Here is a 22,853-nt window from a genome sequence, read left to right as displayed (position 1 = left end):
CTGGTCAATCATCACAGCTTTTGGACAAAAGCGTATAAATCCAACCTTTGGCAATAAATGTGAAAAACATTGCCCACTGAAGTTTTCTGCTATTACAAAGAATTAGCCGGTTTATTGTTGGCTCAGGTCACAATGGCCTGAATTGTTTCTGTTCCCTTTAAAAGATGTTTTAGCCCACTTAAGCACATTACTGCTGACCAGCCATTAATCTCCATTTATTACATTATGAATCATTAGCGTAAGTTTGACAATAGTTAACAGCAGATGCGATGGTAACTAAAATGGATTACCTCATTTAAGGTGACTTGTGTCAACTTGATTTTTATACATAAAAACAAAACTGAAGCCTCAAAGGTAAGTGAAACACTATTCACAAATCTAAGACACTATATGATGCTGAAACTTTTTATCATGTAAAATACCAACCTTTTTTTTTTTAATTTTCAGTTTGACATTATTGTAAACTGAATATCTTGCAGAACACTGGTATGGTCCACACTGCTTAGTGACAACCATGAGAAAACCTGTCGGTGAAGTGACCTACTGTTTAATCATATCTTTAGACTGATGCTTAATAATCTACAGGAGTTGCAGCATATACAATGTAATGACTACACTTAATGTGATAATGCATTTAATTATCAAGACTGAAATGAACAAGGTTTCATGATATCTTTGTTTGTTTGTCAAGTTTTTCAGAATTTCCATCAACTCCAACTGCTAAAAAGAAGAGAGGAACGAGAGGCTCAACAGAAAGACGTCCACTGAAGAGAAAGTAATGTAAACAGCTGTTGGAGCGAGCTCACTATAGACAGGTTCCTCATCTGTGTGTGTGTGTGTGTGTGTTTGTGGCTTAATGTCCTTTGTCTCTTGCGTGCTATTTGACCCCTGGGGACAAATACAAGCCTGCCACAAGAGGTTTGTGTATGTTTGAGTCTGTGTGTGTCTCTGTGCCTGTGTGTGTCTGTGTGTGTTTGTGTCTCACCACACTCAAGAAAGTAAAAGAGAAAAAAGGCACTTAATGGCACTCCCTGTGTCTCTTTCTCCATTTATTCTATCCCCTCTGCCATTGCTGCAGCAGCCACAATTCATTTCTGCTCTTCCTCTTTCTTCTCCATCGTCATTTGTCTGCTCTGTCCATCTCTGAGCCCCCCTCACTAAGTCAAACAGCTCTTCCAGGTACTCGGTTCTTCTTGCAGCCCAAAGTGAATTTGAATGAGTCGAGTTTCATCAGGGGGAGTTGGGGGCTACATGGGGTGGGCTGGATCTATGCAGAGCAAAACAGGACGAGCTGAGGTGATAAGTGTGAGTCAGGATGAACTGGTGAGCGCTCGGGATTATTCTCTGCTAATCATGGAAAATCAGGGCTAATTGGGGAGAAACTGCCTATACAACATGGGGTAAGTGAGGGCTGTGTTTGTGCTAGCACAATATTATTAGATTGGCTTATTTGTTTGCTTTGCAGAATTCATCAGGACAATACGGGCTCTCTATTCGAAGAGCTTAAACCTGAGTGATTATTTCAACACACTCTAAATAGCTGAGCCATCCTCCAGGTACTCACTCTAAGAAAGACTAGATGGCACGTGTTTTTCAAGGTGGTCACTGTGTCAGATCACTGTGTTAGATTATACGGTGCCTTCAGCTCCCGCTGTGACATGCCAGACTACACGTTGGACCCCGACCAGTCGTAGCTTTCAGCCTTTCTCGACTTGTATGATGCTCAGAGGTGACTGGGCAGGGGCGGCCTCTTTCTGTCTGACCATGTTTTTATTTGCGCACCACATAACACTACACTGCATGTGGACGGCGTGTGGACATGCAAGTCTTTCCATTGAGGCCTCGCGAAGCTACTTTGACACAGAATCATTTTTTCCTGCCTTGACACTTTAGGAGGGATAAAAAAAAAAAACACGCTCATCCTGCCTGATGCTCATTTTCATTCATAATAATTATAAAGGTGCAACATTCCTGCCTTGAACAGGCTGTATAAAAGGGTCTAGTGTCTAGTCGCGACTCCTTGTCACAAGATGCACAGCCTATGTCTACGAGTTGTGAGCAGGTCAATCAAAGAGGGATTACCCCTTTTAAGTTTATTTCAAGACTTGAGAATTTTTTTTTTTTTTTTTAAATAGAGAAGAAAAATAAACTACATTTTGTCTAGAAGTAACAGAATGACTGACCAACACCACCGTCCTCAGTCCTTACTGCGAGCTAGGCAAAAATTGCAGCCGGAAGAAACACTGTGTTTTGAGTCCCAGCCTAAACCAGATTTGCATTGATCCCGTGAGAGGCATCACTCTGCCTCAAATTACTCATGTCAAGGTCAGTGAGATCCTGTCACTGAACTGTTTCCCCACAAAAGCCTTCACCAGAATGTTAGCCATTAGATTCTTTACTTGTTATACATGATTAATATCAGTCTACTCTACCTAACTTCAAACATATTTATATACTACCTGTACAGTCAAGAGCGGCTCCTGTGGTCTGACAGTCAACCTATGAATCCCTACGAGCATGTGGGGAAAAAACTAATCCGGTCTGGTATTCTATTGTAAGATGCAACGTGAGCAACACATGACTTGTGATGGTTGATACCACACACACATAGATACACACACACGAGCAATGAAGTACTTTCTGTCTCCCCGCAGACAAGATAGAAAACACTCATTAAGAAACAAGCAGTGTGTAGGAGATCCCTCAGCTGGGGCACAAGCCCATATGGACAAACCTGTAGGTGAGTGTGAGTGTGTGTGTACTCGTATGTCTGTCTTTGCGAGAATGTTTGAGAGTTAAGACTTGGTTTTAGGTTTAAGGGTAGAATTAGGTTTAGGGCATTTAGTTGTGATGGTAAGAGAATAGGGACTGCATTATGTCAATGAGAGTCCTCACTAAGATAGCAGTACAAAGGTGTGCGGCTCGCGCCCGCGCGTGTGTGTGTGTGTGCGTTTTTAAGGATGGTGGTAAAACATTTGCAAATGAACTGTCTCTGGACAAGACTCCACATGACAGGACGGCACAAGAGAGGGATCGGGTGTGTGCGCACGTTACCGTGTGGTTTTGTTTCTTGCCAGTGCAAATCCCATCTTGTTTATTTTGTTTGTCTCAGGTACTGTAACTTCAAAGACATGTCTGACCTGATGTGTAATTAAAACATTGAAAATGCATATCTTAGAATCAAAACGGAGGGATACATTGAATACCTGCTTGATTGAAAGATATTCTGTTCACAATGATATAAAACAGAGAAAAGCAGCAAATCCACACATTGGAGAAGCTACAATGTTTGACATTTCTGCTTGGTTATACGACTCAACCAATTATCTGAAAATCAGTGCAGATTGGTGCAGAGGAACTCCCTTAACGTACAGATTTTCCATTTCTCCACTTGAGGTAGCTTTAACGTTGTTAAGATCGTCTTTTCCACTCTGATGAGAACACATCACACACATATTGTGGATAAGCTTGTAGCAGCTCTTCATTTAAAGCAATATTCATTCATTCACATCTTTCTATGGCTGGACCATTCTATTTAATAGACATACTCTAGATGTTTTGTGCATTATTTTAGACATATTTACACAATGGGATCTTTGGAAACTAAAGATCCCATTAAATTTTGTTGGATTGAACAATGTTTAGCTACTTAAAGTCACTTTGTAATTACTGTCCCTTCGGCAGGTCAGTTGATTTAAGGGGGTTCATTTTCTTTTGATTGATTACTCTTAAATTTGACTAATGATTTCTAAAAATTTCTGATATTATTCTCTAAATTTTGACTCCTGAAATCTGACATTAATGATAGACATTAGATGTTCTCCCTTGGTATAATTTTTCAAAAATCTTCAGCCAAATTGCAAAACTTGAGTAGGTTTCAATGCGGCCCTTATTCACTTCTTTAAAATCTTCCATTACAAAATATCTATACCTGGTAACACATTTAGGACAATTTTAAAGAACAACCAAAGAAAAGCAAAGACAGGCCATTTGTGACACTGATAGTGATTAGTGACACCTGTTAATGAGAGTTGAGATCTATAAAGATTATGGAAAACATAAGGAAAAGACACCAAAAATGAAATATGAAGATGTGAATCCTTTGATAACTGAAGCTGAGGCATTTAAACAGTTTTTGGGGGTAAATACAGAATTGTTGGGGTCTTTAAAGTAGTCCAGGACCTGTAGATACTCTACTTTAACTTTGCCCAGTGTCTTTGTGAACGAAATGTGTGTATCATTGCATAACCAAGGTGTGTGTGTTCATCTGTTGTATTGCTCAGGCGAGCCTGGGCCTGCCCCCCCCTTCTCTCTCACACGCACACGCACACACACAGTCAAACTTACTACAGCATTCCACAGCCTCCACATACAAACACACAACTCTCCTATTACCTCACATTCCAGAGGTGTCACAACGCACACACTCAAACACAGACACACAAACACACACATCCACACACCATTCACATTCTTGCATTTCATCATAAAGATGAGCAACCAACAAATAGAGCCGAGCAAACCTTTTTCTTTCCCTTCTTTGCTTCATTTGCTTCTTCCCTCCGCCCTCCTCATTCTCTCTCTCTCTCCAACCCTCTACTTCTTTCCTACCCCCCCCCCTTGTTTTCCTGTCTCTGCATGCCAGACTGTTCTTGAGAAATAGTTGTGAGTGCATGGCTGATTTGTACAACAGCAGAAAGAATCCCGCACCCGGTGGAGCATTTAGGATACCGCTGCAGGACACTGACGTTAAAAACACATGTTTACAGGCCCAGAGTACACGGAGAAGGCTCTTAATATTAGTCACCCATCATTTCAAAGCTAATAATACCTGTTGATCTGTGGGAGTAGTAATGTGTGAAACTGTTTGTTATGTTCTGTTTTAATAGATAGTTGGAGTGTTAAATTATCCAAAAATACAGATCTGAGGTAAACCTTAGGGGCTGTGAATTTTTCATTTTTGTAAGGAAAGGAGCACAATTAAAAGACCCATGCTTATCAGACCTTAAGAGTAAAGAACCCTAAAATAAACTAAGGATCCTCCATGAACCTTAAAGGGGCACTCCACTTGTTTTACCCATGAAGATCAGTTCACTGGCACTCAGCCTGTGTAAACAGTTGTATAATGTCTTCTGTAGCTCTGGAGGAGCTTTGTCAAGTCTGAGAAAGTAAACCTGTTGATGTCAAGAGTCTAAAGCTGCCAGTATACTCAGTCAGAAGTGCTTTTCAGATGGTTGACATCTAACAACACACACACATACACATACACACACCTTTTTGATGTTGGATGGATAAGGATAGTTTGCATCCTATCATTTCTGTAGCTTTCTCTGACAAGAGGTTCCAGCATATAGTACACAGTGGAGTCTGAGAAGGTCTGAGACTTTTGGCCCCCACTGTGTCTGGTCCAATAGTACAATAATGACTATTGGAAGTTCAATGAACTTCTAAAACTTCTTATAAAGCTTATAAATTTTATTTATTTAAGTGATTAATTCCTGTAGAACACAATGACATGTTCCCATTAGTACTGAGGCTTCCATGAACCCCTGAAAGGATTCTACGAGATACTGACAAAAGGGTTCCTTCTGATTTCTTCAGTCCCCTAAAATTCTTGGGAGCTCTTCAGGTAGTTGACCCTCTGCACCCTTTGATGCTGAAAAATCAAACTAATTCTGGGTTTCCCAAACAGCCCCAGCTTTATGTACCCTCCTAAATGCTAGTTAAGGTTGCTGCTTTAGCAGGTGATGATCCCAGCTGAAGAATTCCTGCCCTCAGGCTATGACTAACAGCAGAAACAACAGCAGGGATTTTGTAGCCTCAAGCAAGATAGACTCACGTAGGCGTGGCTTGACAGTTTCTTAACCTGTTGACAGGCGAACCAGGTAGGACCTTATGAAAAGCTGCCATCACGCACATGCATAGTTGGCTGGTTCAAAACAGCTCCACCTTGACACAACAGTGAGAACTAGCGGGTGGAACACTCAAAACATCCTACACAAGTAGAACAGTTTCTACTACTGCTGAGATTAGAGTGAAATACATTTTACACCAGTAACTTTCTTTTGTTTTTGTGTAAAAGTCCAAAGTAATTCATCTAAAATGTGTTACCTGAAGCCAGCTTTCTATTCTGTAAGTTGATTTACAACAACCTGTAAAGCTACATCCATCTCATTTAAGAATCGGATATTTTGGTGGACATATTTCTGCCGCTATTTTTCAAGGATGTGCAAAAAGGCGACGTCCCCATTCTTAATCCTGTCTACAAAGCTGCTTCTCCAGCCGGCTAAAAGAGCACAACACCACAGATCTATATCAGACATGTGCAGCAATTCAGTGATCTCAATCCACACTAACATTATCAAGCAGGGTAACGAAATCAACCAGTGTAACTTTGGGCAAAACTGTGGTTTGTGCTGTATTCAGCTTTCAAAAGCGGTTCTGAAATTAATGTTACAATTCAATCTGTCATAAAATAGGAGACACACTCATAATTTCTTAGGTTCTTTCTTGACTGTTAGCCGTTTAGCTAGCCAGTAATTCTATCATGTTCTGTTTACTAAATTTGGAGTATCAAGGGCAGTGGTTGTGACCCAACACCTTCAAAAATTATTATGTGCGATAAACAACAGAAGAGCTGGACCTATGTCCACAGAGCAGCCCACGCCTGTGTTTAAGGGCTTTACTAACTTGCACTTACACAGGTAGCAAAGACTTGAGCTAAAACCTGCTGCCATAGCTCCTGATCACTGTGTTTGTGAGTGAGTGCGTGACAGAGATTACAGTCTTTATTTCTTTGCTCAAAACATATTCATGATTCAAGAGCTGAGGTCCACATCTTTAACCTGAATACAACATTCAAAACATACAAGCTCAAAAGCGCTGTGGCATGAAGCTCCATGAAAAGCTTTTAATACCTCAATATGCAGTATTGCGACATCTCCACTGAAATGCTAAAGGTGTCTGGTTTAAAATGGTTTCACAACCACTGGGCCATATATCTCCACACTGGTGAACTGTGGCGCTCACATAAATCTGTTGAGAAAGTCGCAGCTGAAACTGATTCAGCAGTGAGCAGCGGGGAAAACCATCCAGAGATTCACAGCCTGTTGTTTGTTGGCTAATTGTTCTGTACTGTACTGTGAAACCAATAGAAAAAACACAGGTATATACTGAAGGCCAGCGCATCAGCAGAAGTAAAGGCTCTGCATACTTTAGTTCTGAGACATGTGCAGCAAAGCTTTACTCCTAGTGTCTTAACCACAATGATACAGAGCCGCTTCATTTTGGACCCTAAAATGACCTGAAGATTTAATGTTAAGTTAAGGTGAAATCTGCATGACATTAGTCAATTTAAGAAGTACAATAACTGGATTTGATCCTTACTAGAATGAAGTGAAGTCCCAAGTGTGTATGCTTTTCCATCTGCGCTTGCTTGTTTAAGGCTAAAGAAAAATTAAAAGGTATACTTCTACAGCCTGTTTTGCAAACCTTTAAAAGTGAGGAGCAATTGAGCAATTTATTTAACAATTTAAGCATGATTAAATTTATATTAAGTTTTGCCTGCACGGAGTTAGAGATGAAAGCAGTTTTATGGTATCTATGGTTTAAGGGATGTTCATCTCCAACTGCATGCACATTGCTGCAGAACCAGACTAATTTACCCCGAGGCCTTCACAGTAGCAATACCACCCTACTGAATCTGCCATTTGTCTGTCCAAAGCTATAGGTTTTTCTGGCAAATGGGTCACTATTTAAACAGTTATTTGGCATGCAAATTCTTTCTTTACCCTTGGCAGCAGACTGTGTAAAATAATCTAAGCTACCATGTCCACCTGATAGCTTTTTAAAGCTTTCAGTCACATTTCATGGCGTTTTGTTTGAGCTTTCAACAGGTGACGATAAGCGGTTGAAAGCTACTAAATTGACCTTTGAGATTATTTTGTTGCACACCAGCAAAACAGTTTGTTTTTTAATTTAATAATGACTCATATTCTCATAGTCTTTGACTGAACAACAGGAGAATAAGATATCAAACCAGGAAGCTGACAGAACTAACTACTGAGCCACAGTGCGGCTTAAATCCATCTCTAGATAAATCAATAGCTGGAAATCGGGAATTTGCAGTATCCGTGTTAATTTTAAAGACAACACAATCAAACATTCTGGGAAAACAACCCATGTTGGCAATGAGTGAAGAAATTCAATTTGATCCAGTTTATTCACGTTCCGGGAGATGACTAATGAAGAATGTTGATTTGCATGTGAACGTTCCCTCTATTTGGCAGTCCATGACCAATGTGGCGTGAGTCAGTCTGCAACAGGACAAGGCCTTGTCTTTCAGCACTGGTCCAGATCTCAATGTGACACATAGACACTGAATTTGTGTCCTAAGTGACTGTGGACACTTACCTGGCAGATTTCACAGACCCAAAAGACTTGACGTGACTATACAATTATCACACATTGTTGGTTTGGAAGAGTTATTGAAAATGACGTCCCCGATTCAAGTCACCCCTCTTTCTCTTGTCTGATTTACCATCCCCTCTGCCTACCATGCATTATCTAACAAAAGTAAAAATGGAAAAAATATTTTACATAAAATAAGAAATTGAATTGGTACAGGTATACATCATGTACTGTTTCATGACCATCTTGGTTTTTGTTCCTTAGTATCTTGCAAGCCAATATGGGCTGAGCAACATGTGGTGCAGGACACCTAATCAATGAATCAATTTGATGTCTGTTTTTGGCCATGTCCATAGTAATGGTGATGAATTTTTTTAAGAGGCATTTACTTCCCTCTATTTTAACATCTCAGATAACAGCTTTTCAAAAACAGAATACTGGATTGAATTAGCTCTGATTTTAGTCTGGACAGAAATAAACAGAGCTTTTTGAAACTGATATCTGTCTCTCAACCTTTAATATGTTTCTTGTGGCTGGATGCGTCCATGTACCAGCAACATAATGAAGCCCGCTTTCTGTCACATTACTTTGTTTCATATATTAATATGATGCATCACAAACTAAAAGGATCCTCAACATGCAGCATGGTAGATTCTGTCAATTCTGGGTCAGGTTATACTATTAGCTGCTGAAAGACAGGGGTACAACAGGAGGGAAAATTACAGCACACAAACTCTGGTGGCAAGGACGATAAACCAGCATTACAAGCATATTCAGTTCATGTTAAGGAAATCTCACAAACACCGGAAAAAAGATATTGTTTTTATTGATGAGAATGAAACAATAAATAATTTTATATTTCAAATTTCATCATATTCATCATGTCAGAAAAGTCCTATTCATCTGTACCAACTTCACTTTCCCTCTTTCATTCTGTAACAAAACACATGTTCAAACCCGGATGGCCCCCTTTCTCAACACAGTTATTAATCCAACATGATAAGGACCATTGGGTCCAGATATTCTAAATCTGTTCAGTGTGATCACTGAGGCCGAAGTGAGAAGTCACATCCAAAACTGTCTGTCTCTCCGGCAACTCCAAAGCCTTTTCAGGTGCTCAGCGCAGTGTCCCAGAACCACATGGTATCTGGGTCAAAGGTGACTCTGTCTACTGAGTCACATTTACTGGCTTGAATGAGTCACATAGTACTGTTAATGCTTTTGCGCTGGGACAAACTATCAGGTAAAGGTAGGGTCATGGGTGAAAATACCGTTTTCAGGTGTCTCAATGACACACTATAAGTGCATTTACTGACTGACTGGCTTGTGTTCTGATTGGCTGATTCACTGCTCCACTGATTGACTGCCTTTATGTGTGACACCTTTGTTTCCTTTAACTCAGGGGTCAGGGAAGACGACTGTGTTCAGTGGATGTGCATGTGTGTGGTTTGGTAGGTGGGGGTGGGCGGATTACCACCCGAGCCAGGGCACCCTGGGGGGGCTGGAGATGGTGAGCGGTTGTGTGCGTGTGCAAGTGTGTGTGTTATGCAGGAGACAGAGGGGAATTCCTGCTGGAAGCTAGGTCTCCATGACTCAGTCAGTGAGTCAGGAGAAATACATGGGCAAAGAAGTGTGTACTGACACAACGAGGGCCACTGCAAATCCTTACTCCAACAATTCGTATCTTTATTTTATATTGGGGGCATGACAAAGACCTGTATTCAAATAATGTCTAAATATAAAACAGCAAACAGAAAAGGACAGTGGGTTAAATGGGGGTTGTGATGAGGGTGTAACTCCTATAACTATAAAAACACATCAGTGAGCCACACTGGTGCACTGGGTGACACGTTCCCGCATTACCGTGAACACACACATACACTCTTCTTCTGACTCAGTCACAAGCACACCGTCCTGCTGCCCCTGTTTGTTAAACACTACGGTGGCCAGCTGTTTTAGGAAATTACTGAGCCTTTTTTAATTAAACTACATCTTTGTTAAAGAGTCGTAGACAGGCTGGGGAGGTCAGGGATTTAGAGATGAACTGACACATTATTGATCAGGGTCTTTTCACTTTTGACAACTTGCTGACAATGAAATGACAATGAAAAAAAAGCGAGGTTTTTGTGGAAAATGTTTAACGTATATACCTTAAGGAAAGGTATCAAAGTGTTCTTTTCTACTGGTACTATCACTTGATACCCAGCCCTATGTGCAGTTCTGTACATAACTAGCGCTCATCAGGACTTTCTTTAAAAAACAACAATAACAATATCCCTGCGTCATAATACACTACTGTAGCACCACCACCTTTACACTTCCAAACTGGGGGGAGTCTGATGAGCGTCGCACTTCCACCTACTGGCCCCTCTCCTCACATTTAATCCATCTGACAGGCAAACAGGCGAGATGAGCACTGTGTCTAACTAGCCTGGGTCAAATTAGAGTCAGGGAAACCTGACTGTTGGGATGAATGTGTGAACCTGATATTCTCTCTCTAACACACACTCACACACACTTCTCCATGGTATGGTGGGACTCCTCTTCATCTATTTAAAGTCAGCCCTGTTTCCTGGCCCCGTTAACTCCTCCTCACTTCTAAGACAGAAAGTGTGTCACTGGTTGTGTACTAAACACAGCCTTGAAATCCGACTATATTGTAATAGTTGTAGCGGGAGGGTATTTAATGTAATGAATAAAGATGGAAAGAAGTTATGGGCCCACATGAGAGATTCTGGGTGCTACTACTTTCAGCCCAACCTGACAAGGACACATCAAATGCTGATATTCAACATGTGTAGATATGATATATGGTCCTCCCAGTCCATTAAAACAACATAGAATCGAATCAGAACTTGGAGGACGGTTTGGTGCAGCAACTCTTCCGACTCCGAGTTTTATCTTTGCTTGGAGGGAAGATCTAAAATAAATATTTCAAAATATGTATTTTCCAGCCATGAAGGGTAGAATTGCAGCTTCCATAATCATTCCACAACGCTGGAAAACAGCTAAAGCTCCAGATTTTAAAAGAAGATTTGATGACTCTATAGATCAAAGTGTAGTTTGTTAGGGTGTTTCCAAGGGACCTTTTCTGAACGTACGTAAAAATCAACTACGTGCCACGTTAATGTCTAACAGTCTCCTGTGTATGTGTTTCTTTGCTTTTTGATTTCGTTATAATTGAGTCTCCCATTATCTGTATATGTGTTATATTGTTATTTTTGTTTATGAATTTGTTTCTTTTCTAGTAATGTCTGCCCTTGTGATCCTGAGATGATGTAGAGATCTGCTTGTTGCCAGGTAACACACCTTTTCTTTAAAATTTAAAAAAAGGCCAAAAAAATATATCACTGATGTTCTCAATGTCTTTCCTTATCTGCTTTCTTTCATTTTTACTTTGGATTAGAGCTTTTGAGGCTACAAATATAACTAAGAAAATTACCACCTTTACTTAGTTCCGCATTTAAGAAATGTATTTTACACTAAAAGTAAAAAATTGACATTACATCTGAAGTCAACACAACATGGCAGTTTTGCACTGTCAGTGGGAAGCTTTGACATGGCTATCTCTGAGTTCAACAACAGTGGAATGTTATTTTATATTAATTACACACTAATTACTGGCATGTAATCACTCGTTACACACACAGGGATCTGCTCCACAGTATTTCAGTCTGCCACATTCCTGACTGTGTAGCTACTCCAAACACACAAACACAAACACAAACACACACACACACACACACACACACACACACACACACACACACACACACACACACACACACACACACACACACACACACACACAGTGGTATGACATGAGCAGTGAGCCAACACTGACGCAGAAGCCTTTCAAACAATAGCAGGGACGGACTGTTACTGCCACTTTGCCTTTCTATCTTTCCTTCTCTCCTCCAACTACTCTTCTCTCCCTCCATACAAACCATTTGTTGTCTTCCCTAAGTCAACCAGTCCCCGCTGTCTCTCTCTGTTTTACTAAATCAATGTCATACTCAATACTTGCACATATCATCCCGTCCCGCCTCTCTTTCTGCTCTCCTTCTCTCTCGGCTCCTGTTTTACTGGAGCATTTTTCTCTTTCAGCCGACCGATCGCCTCCCTCCGTCCTCTGGCCATAAAACCTTCATTTCTCTCCACTTTCCTCTGAGTCAGCAGAAAGACAGACCATGGCTCTGCCTCTCTTTCTTTCTTCCCTCCTTCCTTCCCATAGCCTTCAGGGAAAATAAGGAAGGTTTATTCCTAATTTTCCCTGAATGCTGGAGAGCAACAAGCAGAAAGCAGAGAAAAACCGAACAGCTAAATGTGATGAGGACGACGGCATTCTGCTGTGTGTTCGGATTCTGAATTGAAGCGATGCATTCAAGGAAGAAAGTTTAAAAGAACACATGCACTGTGTATCCTCAGGATTCAGTAAGGAAAGTTCTCAAGAGGATTACAGGCATCGAGTGACGAACTTTTACTCAATTCTTATCAACGCATTCAGAAATGCAACATTACATCTCTGCTTCATTTTTCTCTTTTCACGTTATTGGATGTTTTACCTATTTCTTACTGCACACAATTTGTATTTTTGTTATATTCAGTGGCCTGACTTTCAAAAACTCGCTCCATACAAAACAAAACAATAGATAACCAGTGTTTTATTTTGAAAACTCCAAGAAGAGTGTTAGGAATTTTTAGCAACTTTGTCCTTTTTGTCGTTGCACATTCCATTACAGGGCAGTGAAGTCTCCTCAACCAGTGTGTACTTAAACTCTTTACCCCAAAACCAACACACACGCACAAACAACACAAACAATCCCCACTGAGATCCAACAAAAGGTAGGAATCCACAGAGAAAATGTTAACTCCAGTTTCCCTCTCCTCCCCCTTTTCTTCATACTCAAGTCTCCCCCACTCCTTCTCCCCCCTCCCTACCCAGTCCGTGCACAGCTGGGGTATAGCAGGTCCTGCTAAAGCACTCACACACACACACACACACGCACGCACGCACGCACGCACGCACACACACACACACACACACACACACACACACACACACACACACACACACACACTGAACCACAGGGGATGAAGGAATAGACGGATACCAAAAGAGGCACAGAATTTAAAAAAGCCATAGAGTTCCGTAGAGGCAGTGATTTTTCATGCATACAAATCTCACGCACACAGACACTCACTCACACACACACAGACACAGACACACACACACACACACACACACACACACACACACACACACACACACAAAAACACACACTCACCAGATAGTTCATTTTGTCCCTACTGCGGCGAAGCGGCTGTGGGTACTCCGGGGCAGGGCTGTAGCTCAGCCCCTGTGAGATACTTTGCCGACTAAATCCTGTACGGAGAGTAGACCCCAAAAGATCCCAACACTCCTCCAAGTTTCCTCTTCCACCCTCCTTCCTTTCCTGTCCTCCGTCCTTTTTTTCTCTCTGTCTCTCCCTCTGTCTTGTTCAGTCTTGTTTTCAGTAGTCAAGCAGATCCCGACACATTCTGCCGCTCCGTGATCTCACACAGCAAGAATGAGACTGCTGCTTGGCCCATTTACTTCTACCCTGCTCGCCCCTTCTTTCTCACTTGGTCTCCCTCTCCCTGGCTCCCTCTCCCTTGCCCGAGGAAAAGAGGGAGGAGTGTGTAACCCGACACGTCACTTCCTCCTGGATCCTGATATTCCCTCTATCCAATCTGGCCATTGGCCCGCGGAGCTCTTCTCATGCAAATAAGCTTTGGCCTTCCACTGTCACCCCCCACCCCTCCATCGCTCTCTGTGTCCCCCTGGCTGTGAGAGCCTGTCAGTGCTTTGGAACGCTGCTGAGACACAATTGTACAACGCACTGCACATGAGCATGAAGCAACATTACCTCATCTCACTGTCTTTAAACACAGATTGATGTTCCTTTGTCACCCTGCCTTAAAGAGTTGGTAACTAACATGAAGCTTTAGATAACAGACAATCTTTGTCTGATTTGGTGTTTAGAGCATGTTAACTCTCTGAATTTTACTCTTGACACTATTACACTTATTAAGTGGAATTTCTAACCTTTTACCTAAGGGTATATATTTGTTTCTCTTTGTCCTGCATGTTTAGAATTTCTAAAAAAATACCTCAGCAAGGTCCTACAGTATTTGAATACTATTCTACTATGAGTTGTATTGTCTTAGCTACAGACAGCTGACAAATTAAAAGAAAAACCAACATGAAGCGTCTTATTCAGGTGCTGCCACCAGAACAGCTTCAGCGCACCTTAGCATTGACTCTCTAAGTCTCTGGAGCCCGACTGGAGGGATGAACACTAGAGAGAGCGCTTTCTAACACGTCGGCCCAAAATCTCCCATCGGTTTTCAACTGGGTTGAGATCTGACTGTGACTGTGAAGGCCACGGCACATGATTCACATCATTCTCATGCTCATCAAACCATACCGTGATGGGGGCATTGTCATCCTGTTTCTCCACTTATTTTTCAGTTTTTTCCTTTCATTTGTCACCCGTCTGTAGTTGTTGGTTGATATTCCCTTTTTTCAAAAAGAATTGACTGGTCTCTGATCTGTTAATAATTTACTGAATATTTTTTATCTTGCTTTTGCTTCTGGCTTCTAATTCCACTTTGTTATACGGCAAGATGAGCTGTTTTTCTCTGTTACTCCGGTTCAGTTTCTTCTTTGATATGCTTTAAACGTTGGGTAATATGGTTCAATAATGGGTCCCATGATTTAAATTTTTCAACTATGGATATATTAACATTTAATTGTAAATTCATAGGAAAGTAAGATTTGACCAGTGTTCAACTGGTACACTTCCAATTAATTCACTCTTTTTAATGGCTATTGTAACTTTGAACAATAAAATGTTGCACATTTTTCACAATTTAAGGGATCAGTAATGTTTGTTTATGTCATGAGTTCATGTTCATGTAAACTAAATACAGTCGTTATAAACAGGAAGTGGGTCTGTAAATAAAATAAATAAAATACAGTGGGTCTTGTAATAAAGTTTTGGGGAAATGTGGACATGTCGAATAAGGTTTGTATATTCCACACAGCATCATACAGTGAACCTAAATGAAATGTTGGAACAAGCTGATGTAGAGTATGTGTCTATGTGATGCTGGATTTAAAAAAAAAAAAAAAATTAAAAAATTAAAATTAAGCATTTTAGAGGTTAAAATTGCAATTTGATTATGTACTTCCCAAAAATGTGAGCTGAGTGACATAACAACAAAGATGCCAAACACCTTCTGAGACCATTTCCAACCAGACAAGAATACAGCTCAGTCAGTCAACTCCATTATGAATAGACACTTACAAATGGAAATCAAAGAGTCTGAAAGCAAAAGCTGCAAACAAATATTCTAACTAAAGCCCCTTTCAGACCTGCACCCCATTATGTTAATCTGAATCTAATCATGTCTGAGTTAGAACCCTGCTCACAACAAAGCCAAAACAGGTATCTCACTAGGTCGGACCTGTAAAAAAAAACCACAACGACCACGGTAATAGTCTGACCAAGAATCTCTCTATATATGTTAAATTTTCATTCTGACCGTGTGGATAAATGCCTAGCAACAGGTGCCAATAACTGTTCCATAAAATTTCATTTGTCATGTCTGAACGTAAAAAAAGGCTCCCTTGTCCAAATGACGAAAAGCCACTTCCACAAAGAGCTGAAGCCAGCGAGGTTAAGCATTCAGGGACTGAAATAGGGCTTCTAGGACTTCTGTTGAGAAAGATCTAGTTTCGTGTGATGAAGTAGTTGGGCTGCTGTATCATGAGATGGGAGTTCGTGACTTAATAACACCCAGACAAGAGACATAGAGCAAACAACAAGTGTCAATATCAGCACTTATCTCTGACCCCAAACCCCATCGCACATGCGCATGCACACACACACACACACACACACACACACACACACACACACACACACACACACACACACACACACACACACACACACTCACACACGCAAACACACACAAACAATGCAGGTCATAACCCTACTTTTGTGGGGTCGGCCACAGGACAGTGGACGAGTTTTGCAACAGGAAGCTGAGGTCTGCCTCTGTATGTGCAGTTTACTTACTTTCTTGTTTGTCTTGTTGGGGGAAATTTCTGACTTTATGACCCATCAACTGGACCCTGAATCCTCTGACGCCACACTAATATAGATTCATTTGGCCTTCCATCCACATTGAGTCAGCATTTTTCCAGTGCCACTGTGCAAAAGATGATGGACAAGAGTTGTGGCCTATTTCCTGTTGATGTGTGTGTGTGTTTGTGTGTCAGAGTGATCATCTGTGGTGCATAGATGATCTGGGAGATTGGAAGATTGCAAAAACTACACAGAAAGACTGATTTCAAGCAACATACAAAGATTTTTTTAGTCTTGATAACCAGAAAAATGCCATGCTGAATGACTGGGTAAATACAAAGAACTACACACTGGGAGACTTTGATTAGGATTGTGTCACTAGGCAACAACCAAACCCATATCGAACGAAAGTAAGTACAATGAATAACGTTTAGCTTGGTTAAGTATTAAAAAGCAGGCTGCATCATTTTCTAGTGTGCTTTATTAGAAATATAATCATAACTGAAACCCCACATATACTTTATAATAACTTATCTTTCTTTTTTTCTGAGAGACATCATTACTCTGCTCGAAACTAGTTTAACACAACGGAGAACAGTTAACTATCAAGCAACGGAGGGATGTTCTTGACATCAGAAAGTAATATGACATGTTTTTGAAAAAAGTTAAGAATGTATTTGTTTCCACAAAGACTAGCATAGAGCACTGTGTGACTTTCTTGTTTATATGATTTCCTCGTTTGCTGTTCTGTTCTTGAAGAAAGAATAGGATGTAGGGAGCTATCCGTCCCACTTTTATTAGAGACTTAGTGGATTGAGTTGTGAAGAGATTTCTTTTCTTAGTTATTAAAAAAAATCAAATTATGATATAGAGCTATCGTAAGTATTAGACAGGTTTTGAGTTGGTACACTACAACATGTGTTGTAGTGGCTGTAATATGTATTGTGAGTCTTATTTTGAGTATGAATGATGCCAATGTGTACTGATGTATCTTCTGTTAATGAAGTTTTGTTTAAAAATTTGTGCGACCCCAAGAGCAGCAGCCGCTCTTCTTGGGGTTGAAATAAATAACGAAATAAACAAATAAATAACAAATAAATAACTACATAAACCAAACCCCATGAGAACACAATGAACCATCAGTAACCACTTAGTCCATTGTATCATTAATATTTAACAGAAATCAGTGAGCCAACAAGAAAAGCCAAAAATTGAATGAAACAGTGACTGGAAGGATGAGAGCAACACAGAATGCGAACTCTGCTGAGAGACCTGGGAGTACTGTGAAGCACTTTAACTGGCTCTATAATGAAACCTGGATGACGTGGATTTTTAAGTAGTACTCACTGAAACCTTGTCCTGATTTCACTTGTGAAAACACAGTGATTAAAATTCTTTTAAGGATAAGTCTGGTGTTATTCTGTATTTTCTTACTTTCACAAATCCCATGAAAAGACCCAAACCAACAATGTGTTAGTCCGTCTGTCAACACTTTCTGTCGTCTCTACTCTGTCTGGGGCTCTCAGCACCGAGCCCATTGGCTCCTACTGAGGACGGAAATCTTTTCAAACATCTCATAGGTATTTAGTTTCAGGACAGTATATATGGGGCTGAGTCAAAATAAACTGCAGAGTGTGTGTTCATGGTAATGAAGGAACGTGTTGCTGCTGGACAACAGTGGAGCTCTGTGGATCAGAGGAAGAAGATATATCAGGCTTTGGAGACGCACACAACACAGAGAGCTGATTTAATCCGATCAGTGGTGACACCCAAATCATAATCAGCAACAAAGGTTACGTGTGCCCACTGCTTTGGTGTAGATGGAGACCAGTGTGACATCAGATAAGAGGAGTCCCCTGGATTTTCTGGGTTCTGCCACCTTCCTACAGCTTCGCTATTTACTGTATTTCAGCTGAATTTGAAGGAACTGCTATTATACAACTATCGTTCACCAGTTGAAATGAATTTATTGCTCAGGTGAATGACACACTTATGAAATAAAGCTTGGTTTTATTTATTAGTAGCAATGCCTGTATCCAATGTAGGATGTCCCAATATGGCCATGTAACCTCTGGACCTCCCAGTTGTCTGATATTTGAAGAACAGTCGTTACATTGTGTATGATGCTGAACAGCACTGGTGCCAACTATCCAACGGAGAATTCCACACACCTACACACACACTTCACCCTCCATGACCTGGGCACTGCCCTCTCTGACCGGCACACTCAACAACAACAGCCTCTGTCACACTGACCTACAAATGGCAAGTGTATGCAACGCACATGCACACACACACACGCGCACACACACACACACACACACACACACACACACACACACACACACACACACACACACACACACACACACACACACACACACACACGCGCACACACGCGCACACACAAAAGAGCAGAAAGCAGTCATTGAGGATTTAGAGATGTAGGTCAACGTGTATCTGAATATGGTAATGATCTCTGCTGGGGAAGTGGCTTCAGGAACACTCAATCTCTGTGTCTTCACTCTCAGTTCAGGTTAAGGATGTCCATACTGTAGCTCTGGCTCAACACTGCCACTCAGTTAAAAAACTTCCTGGGTTTTTAAAGATAAGTCCGTGATCCTCCAGAACTCTTGCGCACCCTATGCTGTCCACTGACGTAGAATCTGAATATCTTCACTCCCGGATCTAAGTGAAGCTGGAAAATGGACAACCAAGCAGCTATGATTTCTGGCTGCCATCTTTGTTTCAGTGAAGCAATGAAGAAGCACCATGTGAAACACATTCAAATTTGACTGACACTGCACTAGAGTGGTGGCGGGATAGCCAAGTCTTTGAGGATTTTGGATTACTTCTGCAACTTCAGTATATATATATATATATATATATATATATATATATATATATATATATATATATATATATATATATATATATATATATATATATATATATATATAGTATATACATACTGTATATATACACGATTCAGCCAAACCATTAAAACTAGTAAATAGTTTTAATGTTTTGGCTGACTGGTTTACACTACCGGTCAAAACTTTTAGACCACCTCCTTATTTCCAGTTGTTTCTGAAATTTATAGTATAATTTCTCAGTGTTTCTGAAATTAAAGCATAGAACAAATTTAAAAAAAAGATTTAAAAAGAAAGGAATAACAGAATCTTAAATCCTAAATTTAATCTAAATTTTCGACTCATCCAGCAGCCGAACACAATCATGGCGTTCCTTCTATGATGGAAATGAAATATTGCTCACAAGGTTCGTCCCTACACTGTTGCTGAAGTTCCCACTATTTTGTTGCATCTGGAGGTTGCTTTGCTTTCACCTTCTGTCCAGTTCATCCCAAACCAGTTCCATGGGGTTTAGATCTGGAGACTGTGCTGGTCTTCCATCATGTGAAGCCACCGTTTAGTTCTTCTCTTCTAATGTTCTGGGTCATTATCTTGCTTTAGGATGAACCCCTGACCAACCAGTCTGTCTTCCTTTGTTACTTGCTTTTTTTTCACCATTGTGACAGCAACATACATCCCTACTTCCTGAAAAAACAGTATTGCCCTAATAATGCATCAGAGGGTGTAGTAACAGTTTGTTCCAACACCACCTTTGTACAGACAGAGGGTCTGTAAGTCATCAACTAAAGTTGGGCACCTAAAGGAATTGTTTGCATTAACTTTCAAGGCTTCATTTACTTCCATTTCCGCAGGAAAAAGCTGTAAGTGAAGCAGTTTCTTCATTCCTGAAAAAGGCCTGTTTTCTATGAAATTTACAGGGTTTTTCGCTTTTTGGTGACCGAGTATTTGGCAGTTCACTGCTTACCAGTAGTGTAGTGTTAATTAATTTCAGTGAGACCACTGCAGTGATGAGGCGGGAATGCTCCAGCAAACAAAAGGCAGTCGTCTAGCCAGAAAGTTAAACTTGGTTCAGCTCTTGAGACAATAGAGTGCGATGTCCACGGTCAAGGCACTGGTCAATCAAATTCATCCAGGTACACATTCCTGGTAGAGTACTTTGTAACAAGGTAATCCTACCGTTTACCTGCTGATCAGCCGATTACGCTCCTATTCATCGTCTCATCGGTACATGAAACACAATGCCCCAGCCGGCCCCCCACCAAAAGTACACCTCTGCTTCCTACTGGAAAGGCATAAAGTCTAAGAATGTAAAATAGGATGCTTATGGGAAAAATGTTAAAATCTGCTATATATATATCACCATCATTTGTTGTTCTGTGCTACATTTTTGTCAAACATGAAATCTGTTCCTTTTGGAGTAATGTGTGTCTATGGAGAATCAGAAACGTATTTCTACAATGTTGCATCATAATTTGGATTTAGTATGACATATTTATTTTTCCTTACCAGTCCCCCTACGGATTAATTTATTTTTAGTCGACGTGTTGCTGAAAGGGGTGTGTACTGTGTCTTTCTTGTCGATCGCTGTGAGGCTCCAGAACTGGAAACTGTCAGATCTTTCACGTAGTGGATATAAGTCCCTTTCCTGACTAAAATAAATCAAGTCCTCTTTCTATTCTGCATCCTAGCTCTTCATTCCAGTGTAGATTAAAATCTGATTTTAAAGTAGAATCAGTTGAATGACGGTGTGTGTGGATAAGCATTTCCCTTCCTCTGCTCTCGCCTCTTTCATCTTCAGTCACGTCACTCTTCCTCAGTTCTCTCTCCATACACATGGTTAATAACTTCATTAACCCCTGTCAGCTCTCTGCTCTGGTCCAGTGGCTGACACACATTAATTGATGAGCCTGTAGAGAGAGAGAGAGTGTGTATGTGTGTGTGTGTGTGTGTGTGTGTGTGTGTGTGTGTGTGTGTGTGTGTGTGTGTGTGTGTGTGTGTGTGTGTTAATCATTTAGGCTGCTTATTATAACAGAAAGTGATCTCTCTCTCCCCTGAGCAAAAGATGCAAATGGCTGCTCTTGGGTGAAATCCTTGTATGTCAGATTTTCGTGATGTTCATGCTTTCAGATAAGAACTACTGATACCACCATTGACTGATGAACATTTCCAACCATCTAGGCTCATGAAACCCTCTGGCTAAAATACCTAACATACAGTTCCAACCGAGGAAATGAAAGGAGGCTGTCCTTCTTGTAAAGCTGACATTTTGCAGATACAAGGTTTTCACCTGAAAACTGTGAAGTGCTTCTCATTCATGCAGGCAGAGCTGTGCACTTGTTTCACAGAAATTCTAATGACTGTGACATTTGCTGGTAATACAATAGACCAAACATTAGGGCAGTGATTTTTAATTTGCCACAAGCAGCAGTGATGGGACAAAAGGATCATTGTATTGATACAAAATGGCACAACACACACACACACACACACACACACACACACACACACACACACACACACACACACACACACACACACACACACACACACACACACACACACAGGCTCAGAGGCATAATAGGATTGGTATGAAATTCATTTCCTGTGATTGTGTGCATTGAGTCAGTGATTTTTAATACTGGTACTGTATTGTTGGGTCCTGTTTGGGAATCCAGCTAATGCACTCAAGAGACCCGTAAGAACGGACTGTAGACCCTGCTACAGTTTGTGATCAGCAACTCATTTGAATTTTCTCTCCATTTTTCTCTTCACTGTCCATAACCAGATTCATTTTCTGAGCAGAGGTGATGCCAGACCCCGATTACTGTGCAGTAACAGACAAAATCCATGTTTTTAATTGAATCAGTGGGTGTAAATGGGATTTTTGAGACTGATCAGCAGAGGAAATACCTTAAAGTCAACACAATAACTACACATGTTTTTAAATGAATTACCAATATAAAACACTTAATATTTGATAAGCGTTTACCTCCTTCACGACACACCTATCATCACTAATGCAGGCAGCTGTTCTTAGAGGTCACATAATAACTCAAACGATGATCATCTTTGTGTAATTAAGCGTTGATAAGTGATTTCAGTTTATCTGTTCCAACCACAGCTAAGTCAAATGCTGCGTAACGGCTACAACCTGAGGCATCTTTAACGCCGATCAGCCACAACATTAAAACCAGTTACTGGTTTTAATGGTCTTGCTGAATGGTGTATACATGATGAATATATACACAGGATTCCGGCGCCGTTAATACGAGCCATTCGGTCCTTAGGGAACCAGACGGAGACATCTGTCCGTATCCTCGGCAGGTAGTCAAACACGTTTTTGGTGGGTTTATGGCTCCACCAGGGTTGCCCCTTGTCACCAATCCTGTTAATAACTTAAACAGATTTGCAGCATGAAGGTGAAGTATTGTGT

General features: G+C 40.7%; 1 protein-coding gene across 5 annotated transcripts in view; it reads right to left on the bottom strand.

Annotated features, from left to right (window-relative positions):
• Positions 1-22,853, bottom strand: part of bcar1 (BCAR1 scaffold protein, Cas family member) — a 93,898-nt gene that overhangs the window by 34,996 nt on the left and 36,049 nt on the right. Inside the window, exon 1 of one of the 5 annotated variants that reach the window (XM_040132685.1) lies at positions 13,698-14,058. The exons of the other annotated variants lie outside the window; for them this stretch is intronic. Coding sequence (XP_039988619.1) covers positions 13,698-13,709 — 12 coding nt within the window. The 5' untranslated portion in view covers positions 13,710-14,058. Of the gene's footprint in view, positions 1-13,697; positions 14,059-22,853 lie in introns of those variants that run through there. 5 annotated transcript variants of the gene reach the window in all.

The sequence above is a fragment of the Xiphias gladius genome, chromosome 8 (genome assembly GCF_016859285.1).
Source record: "Xiphias gladius isolate SHS-SW01 ecotype Sanya breed wild chromosome 8, ASM1685928v1, whole genome shotgun sequence".
NCBI lineage: Eukaryota > Metazoa > Chordata > Actinopteri > Istiophoriformes > Xiphiidae > Xiphias > Xiphias gladius.
Note: the sequence above shows the minus strand (reverse complement) of the source record. Positions and strands in the feature narration are given on the sequence as shown.